Source organism: Poecilia formosa, unplaced genomic scaffold (genome assembly GCF_000485575.1).
Source record: "Poecilia formosa unplaced genomic scaffold, Poecilia_formosa-5.1.2 Scaffold52, whole genome shotgun sequence".
Taxonomy (NCBI): domain Eukaryota; kingdom Metazoa; phylum Chordata; class Actinopteri; order Cyprinodontiformes; family Poeciliidae; genus Poecilia; species Poecilia formosa.
Window position 1 is genome coordinate 2,479,844 of NW_006799991.1, and position 7,213 is coordinate 2,487,056.

At 41.9% G+C, this 7,213-nt stretch overlaps 1 protein-coding gene across 1 annotated transcript in view; it reads right to left on the reverse strand.

Moving 5' to 3' along the window:
- Window positions 1-5,986, reverse strand: part of p3h2 (prolyl 3-hydroxylase 2) — a 46,905-nt gene extending 40,919 nt beyond the window's left edge. Inside the window, exon 1 of the mRNA XM_007552775.2 lies at window positions 5,356-5,986. Coding sequence (XP_007552837.1) covers window positions 5,356-5,775 — 420 coding nt within the window. The 5' untranslated portion in view covers window positions 5,776-5,986. The remainder of the gene's footprint in view (window positions 1-5,355) is intronic.
- Between the last annotated feature and the right edge of the window lie 1,227 nt (window positions 5,987-7,213).

The window sequence follows — 7,213 nt, forward strand, 5'->3', positions numbered from 1 at the left end:
AAGTGTGAAATTCCAATACGGAATTTGTGTTGCACAAAACAAACTTGGGCAAAAACAATGGCTTTGAGTCCAGATCTCACCAACCATAAACTCCTTCACCACTTTGCCTCGTGCTCCAAGCTCCAAGTGGTTCTCCAAACAGGATAACCACAAAACGACTGTGTGGTTCCATCTTACACACAGAACTGACTTGGCTGTGTCTGATCTGCATGCAAACAGTAGTGTTTTTTTGTTTTTGTTTTTCACGCTTTACTGCTCTGAAGTCAGAGAAAATCTTTAGTTCATGTTTTCTTATGAGCAGCAGATGAAAAAAACTTTTCTGACCACAAACATTTCTAGACCTCAATTGGGATGAAACACAAAACTTTCACATTCTGCAGCGTATGAAACCACTACAACAAATGTAGCTGAGTAAGTTTAACCACATGAACATCTAAGTTAAGGAGAGCTGAATGCTGCCTGTTGCTATGCTGTAATAAAATAATAAATTTCACTGTGGAGAAAGAAAAGGCAAGAATTTCAAGAGGCATCTCTACAAAAGCCCCAAAGAGGACAAACTATTGTGCATTTTGAAAATATTAGGCTAGTAAAGTGAACTCTGGAGCAAACACTTTTAGAGGATGAATATATAAAGCAACCTGTATTAGTCATAGTCGTATAGTTACATGTGTGATTGTGAGAGTTTCCATTTTCTGCATTATGACTTGTAGGAACAAATTTTGCCAGAGTGGCTTACAATAGACAGGTATGCACAGTCATTTATCATGCTTATGATGAAGAAAGGAGCATTTACACAGCAAACTCTGCACTGGTGGTGCTCTGCTTTACCGTGGCAACATCTGTGCAAATATGACCTTTATAAAGGACATCGGAAGCCTTTCGCAGTCTCATTACGCCAACATTTAACAAGACTGACGGAAAAAACTTTCCGTGTCAATAAGGAGCAGGCGTCATTTCTAGCCACTTTACTAAAAGAAAAGATGCAAATTATATACAGAAATATACATTCACACTCTGTAGACGGCAGGTTGCAGATCCGTCTCAGTTTCAGCACAAAGTCGCTTTAAGGAAAACCAGAAATGCAAGGAGAAAAACCTCAGGAGACTAAAAGGGGTTGTAGTCCAGTAAGAACAAAAAACACCAAAAACAATCTGGTATTTAAATTGATGAATAAAAGCACAATGAGGATGGTGATGTGCATTTTGTTAGCTAGAAAGCTTCAGGTCAGAAGGTGGAGAGCAAAAGTTAAATAAAATGTGAACAAACAGAATGTAAGAAACCAATAAAATCCAAACCTGAACACAAAAGCCACACGCAACAACAGTAAAACTGTGGTTCCTCAAACTTATTCCTTTAAGCATTTGATGCATGTTTTTATATCTTGTGAAAGGACACAGCAGAAGGAACAGTTGAGCCATTGGAGACTTCACTTGAGCAACTCAAACTTTTACTCTGGGCATCTCCTTTGAGGACTTACCCACATGAGTGTTTCGCAAAATACGAGTTTCTTGAAATGTTTTCATTCACACAGAAACACAGAAAGTGCAGCAAAAGGGAGCAGTAATTATGTCAGAGCTTTAATACTGCCATAAATACTGGTGTGTACACACTGACGTTTGCACAAGGGGCAACAGACATAGGTGAGCCTGAAGTTGGACTGTGACATCACTGTCTCAAAAAACTTGTTGGTTGTATGCAGGAATGAAATGAGTCAGGTTAGATTTACCCTAAAAGCCGTAAAACAAGCTTTTCCTCTGGTTGCATGGCTGACTTTGTTGCCTTTAACTGTGTGACTATCCACAAATGCTGTGTATGTATTTCAGCTTCTGTGTATTCACACAACACACCATGGGAGACTTCCCTTGAGCAACCCAAACTTTTACAGTCTGCGCTACTTTAGGGCTAAGTAAAAATATTTTGTCTCTGGCCAGATCTGCTGTGATCACAAGAGGCACAATAAACAGAGATGCATTAAACATAAAACTTCCTGGAACAGCACCACCAAAAGGCCTATCAGGGGACATCCAATCCCCTCTGGCCCCTGAAGGCAGTTCAGGGCCTTTGATCCTCCAATAGCTGAACCGCAGCAGAAAGAGCTGCAGTCAGATGCAGGCACCACTGCAGCCCATGAGTGAAGGGCGGCACCCCCACTTCTTTTTATGAACAAAGCAAACAAAGCTACATCAGAAAAATAGAATATCTGAACACCAGGAAATGTAGATGCTGATCACTGTGCATCAACTTCCAACAATCCCAGTGGCAGCATTGAAACTGGCAGAGACTGTATGATACTGGAATGATAAATACTGCATGCAAGTCTTTTATTTTTACAAATACTATCAGGTTGCCCTCAAACAAACACATATACACGCATTACACAAGTGTTCACACGGATTTGACTTTTTGACATCTTGAATTGTGTCCAAGTCTCAAGTGTTTTACAGTCACTGATGTTTTTTCTTCAAGGATTGTCCCATATTCACCTCCAACTCTGACCAGCTTCCCTGCAAGTGCTAAAGAAAGTCTTCCCCACAGCATGATACCATCACCAACATGTTTCAATATGGGGTGTGTTCAAGGTGTTACCTTCCCACCACAAGTACTGTTTTTCATGTATGTCAAAAAGTCCAGTTGTGGTCTCATCCTCAGAACATTCAGAACATCTTCCACATATTTGCTCTCTTCTCCACTTGGATTATAGAAATCTACAAACGGGACTTCTAGTTTTTTTTTGTTTTTCTTTTCCAAACAATAACTTCTTGCCACTGTTCACGAAGAGCAGATTGGTGGAGTACATGAAACCCACCTGAGCTGTGGGTTGCTGCAGCTCCTCCATCACTTTGGAGGAGCTGCATTTTGTGTCTTTCGTGTTGGTCGATCTCATGCAAAGTACAGTGGCAGAAGAGTGGGAGATGTGAGTTGTGAAAATGCCCTTGTTTTTGGGTGTGCTAGTGAGGAACAGTAAGGTGAGAGGAGAACATCCCGCTGGCGGGATCCACATGGACACACCTGCATCTCCTCAGCTCATAAAGACCTCAGATCGCAAGGGGGCCCAAAACAATCTGCTCCAACATTAAAGGCACTTCTTCCTCAGGCAGATGTTAAAGACATCACATCCTCTTCACACAGATTAGTTCTATTTTTACAGCTGGATAGGCATCTGGACATGACTATCCTCAAGTCTAGACATGAGGAGAGCGGACTTTTATGACTAGGTCAGCTCTGCTTTTAATCTTTCTGTTCCTTTCCAGAAAAAAGGGAGACTCTGTTTGCCTATAAACAGTAAGAAGACCGATAGTCTGCTGATGTTTGTGAGAGTCATCAACCCAGTGTGTGAAAGAGATCCACAGCCAGCAGCAAGGGGAAATCGTCTGGGTCTCAGATACACGCGAAGCAGAAGATGCTAACTTTCCAGGCAAGCTCCAAGTGGGTTAAAGTGTCACTTGAAGGCATTTGTTAATCCTTTACACGCTGTGCAAATGTTCCACTCTCTAACTCAGACCTGACATGCAACTGACCCGAGTCCGAAGCTGATATTTTCGGCTCTCCTCCATTGTCACTGCCAGGTTTGGACACAAAAGTACAACCACTACATTTTTCTTCTTGCCCACAAAACACGTAAACAAAAACATGCAATTAACCAAATCGGCTCTTTCTACATAAAACCACATGTAGGAAGACACTTAGGAGTGCGAAGCTATGCCTGTTCTCAGTAAACACAGGTATGTTTGTGCGCTCCTAGGACAAACATGGCAAAAGACAACAAAAAAAAGATTTACACACTAGTGAATTTCTCCTGTCTTGTCTCTCTGGAGTCGTTCCCACAACAGAAGGCAGGGGGCTGAAGCTCATGGTAAGCTTTGTTTTGGAAATGTGTGTGAGGAGAGAGCAATCATCTGACTGTGGTGTGTGCTGAGGATTGAAAGACAGAGAAAGACATCCGCAAACATTTGTTCCAAAGTAGTGAAGCAAGTGTATAAAGTGGTACGATATGCAGAATCAAGCTGTTGTGATTCATCCACTGAGTGCATAATTAAGAGAGTTCTGGTTTTGATTAAATTCAAATGTATTCGGGATGTTCAAAGCAGATTAAAGCGCGGTGAAAAACTATTTGTCCTCTTACACAGATTTTGTATGTCGTTGCTTCTTCACACTCAAAATGTTTTAATTATGCAAACAAATTTTATATCTAGACAAAGACAAGCAGTGTCAATACAAACAGGAGTTTTCAAATTATTTTATTCACCAACGGAAAAATTATCTAAACCAACCTATGTGAAAAACTATTTGTCATTAAACCTGGCCTGAAACCTGGGTGTAGTGATAGACTCAGACTTGAACCTTCAGAGCCACATAAACAAAGCTACAAATTCCTCTTTTATTTAATCAGTCAGTGAGACAATTTCTAATAGCCCTGGGGAAAAACAAAAAGGCCTCTTTTTCTTTGTGTTCTGTTTTGGCAGCAGTAATTCTCACCTTGGATCTCTGCCATGGAAGATATTTTTGTCTCTTATTGTTGAATCAGGAACACTGATCTTAATTAAGAAAGTGAGGCTTTAGATGACGCTTTATGTTCTTTTATTACCTCTCGGATGAATCATCAGTTCACTCTTGAAGTAATTTCAGTAGTGTGGACACTTTGGGAAAGCTTCATTGCTGTTCCTTAGTTTCTCCATTTGAGAATAAAGTCTTTCACTGTGGTTTGCTGGACCCAGTAGTGAATTTGTTCCTGAACATTTTCAGACTGGTGAATACTGTGTTGCGTTTTGAGATCTCTTAGCCCATTCTCTGTTGTCAGACAGGCTTTGTTTAAGTCAACTTGACCGCACAGACGTGGCAGCAATCTGCATGAGGCTGATGAAACCGAGCCATTTGAAGCTCACCAACATTAAATCACGATTTAAGGGGAATTAAAAGTTTTAAGATAGCCCAGGTTGGTCAGTGGAAGGTCCTCCACTTTTTCGAGATTCAATAACAAGGTAACAAGTCCAGGAGGAAACCAGTGACATCCCAGTAACTCATTCTGGGGAATCCTGTTTATTTTCACTAAAACTACTAACCTACTTGTTGTATGCACTCAAATTTTCTTTGTCTGATAAGAAGTTGTTGTTTTGTTTTATTTCAATGATCTGAAACATTTCATGTAGTAAAAAATAATAATAATAATAATAATAATAAAAACCTATAAAAGCCACATCACTTTGCTGTGTGTCCTGGGTTTACAGTTGTTCTGGCAGGAGGCAAGCAACAAGTGGTGTGCTCTTCTGTGTCTCTACATCACTTTTCTGAGCAGCAGGAACAGCTGATCACCAAAGCAATTAAACAACAATAGCTCCCATTCAGTCGCCTCCTTACCTTCTGATAAGCCAGCTGGAGATAGTTGTAGGGGATCCTCCTGTTGAAGTCCTGTATGACCTCATCGCTGACCTTATGCACGGACTGGGTGCCAAGCTTCGCCTCAATGCATGCGTTCATGCACGCAGCCCTGCGCAGCACCACGTCGAAGAAGCGCAGGTCCGAGAAGGTTTCATGAAACGGGTGCTGGTCCTGGCACCTCAGCCGGCACCGGACCCGGATGCGCCGGACTCCCCCGTGGCTGCTGAGCGCTCCCTCCATGTAGCGCACCACGCTCTCATAGTCGCCGCCGTAGAAAGCCCGCACGGCGCTATCATACAACAGGTCGACCGGCTCCAGGAAGGCAGCTGAGCAGAGCAGCAAGTCGCCGGACAGCAGGAACACAGACAGGATCACCAGCGGACACAAGTTTCCATCCATCCTCTGCTTCGGTTCGGGCGGAGAGCAGCAGGAGACGGCTGGAGGCTCATCCAAAGCAATCAGCGCAGCCTCGGTTTACAGTAAATTTACAGGCGTCCTCATAGATCCATTCAGCAAGGGAGCAGGGGCGGAAATATTGGCAGTGGACCGGGAACACACATGTTAAGACCCCTCATTGGCTCCGTAAACTCCTCCCCCCCCGTGAGATGAATGACTCGCACACAATCAGGGCTGCTGACCAGCAGACAGGCCAGATGGTGGGAGGCAGAGGAATCCTGCAGGGGGGGATAAACACGATCCTATCACTGACATACCAACCACAGACACGTATATAACTAAATATTAGAGAATCTATTTACACATCGATATGTGAGCTTTTTGTTTTTAAAAGATCTATGTAAATTTCAACCCTAGTTTTTTTTTTTTTTTTCACATAACTTTTCTTTCGGAAGTCATGTGATTAATAAATGGAGTCCTTCTGTGGCTGATTTAATCTAAGCATAAACACAGCTGTTCTTTCAAGGGATGTTTAGAGAACATTAGTGAACAAACAGCATCATGACGACCAGGAAACACAGCTGAAAGGTCGTGGATGAAGTTGAGGAGAATTTTAAAGTAGGACTGGGTTATGAGACAATATCTCAAGTTTTCAGGATTTCACTGAACGCTGAATACCTGCCAAGCAATGGCCGTCAACCCAGGCAGGAAGAGCAATGTGTTGACAGAAAGAGTTCAGTTTATAGAAAAGGCAAGAAGACATCATTGATAGTGCAAGCAAAAATATTTTAGCCATGGCCACTGTGAAACACATTATTGGCAGCATTATGCTATGGGGAGACCCCTTCTTTAGCTGAGATAGGGAATATAGTCAGAGTTGAATTGAAGATGGTACTGGAGGAAAACATGGTAGAGGGAACTTGGTTAGAGTTTCGCCTTGCAAACATAAAGCTAGAGTTGCAATGGACTGACCTAGAGCAAACCCAATTGATGTGTTACAATGGTCCAGTCAAAGTCCAGACCTAATGTTAATGATTTGTGGCACAACTTAAAAATCAGTTCTTATAAATACTCTTCAGTCAGTCTAACAGTTTAACAGTTTTTCAAGGTAAGTAAATTACTTAGACTTTCTACCAGCCTTCAAGAAATGCTTAAAAACTATTGTTTTACACAACTCACCATTCAGCAGCTTATGAAACGCTGTGTTTGGAATCTTGCTCAAAGCAGAATACATTCTGACCCCAAACCGTTTAAAAATACTCATGTTTCTTAGCATGAATATCTTGTATTCCAGGCCTTCTGTCGTTTTGTTGCTCCTATTCATTGAATAAACTCACAAGGACACCCATAGCAAAGTTTATTCTGGACCTTTATATTGTCCAGAATACGCTTCAAGGGAAACTAAGGGGTTCCATTTGTGTCAAAAATAAGTAGAAGTCGT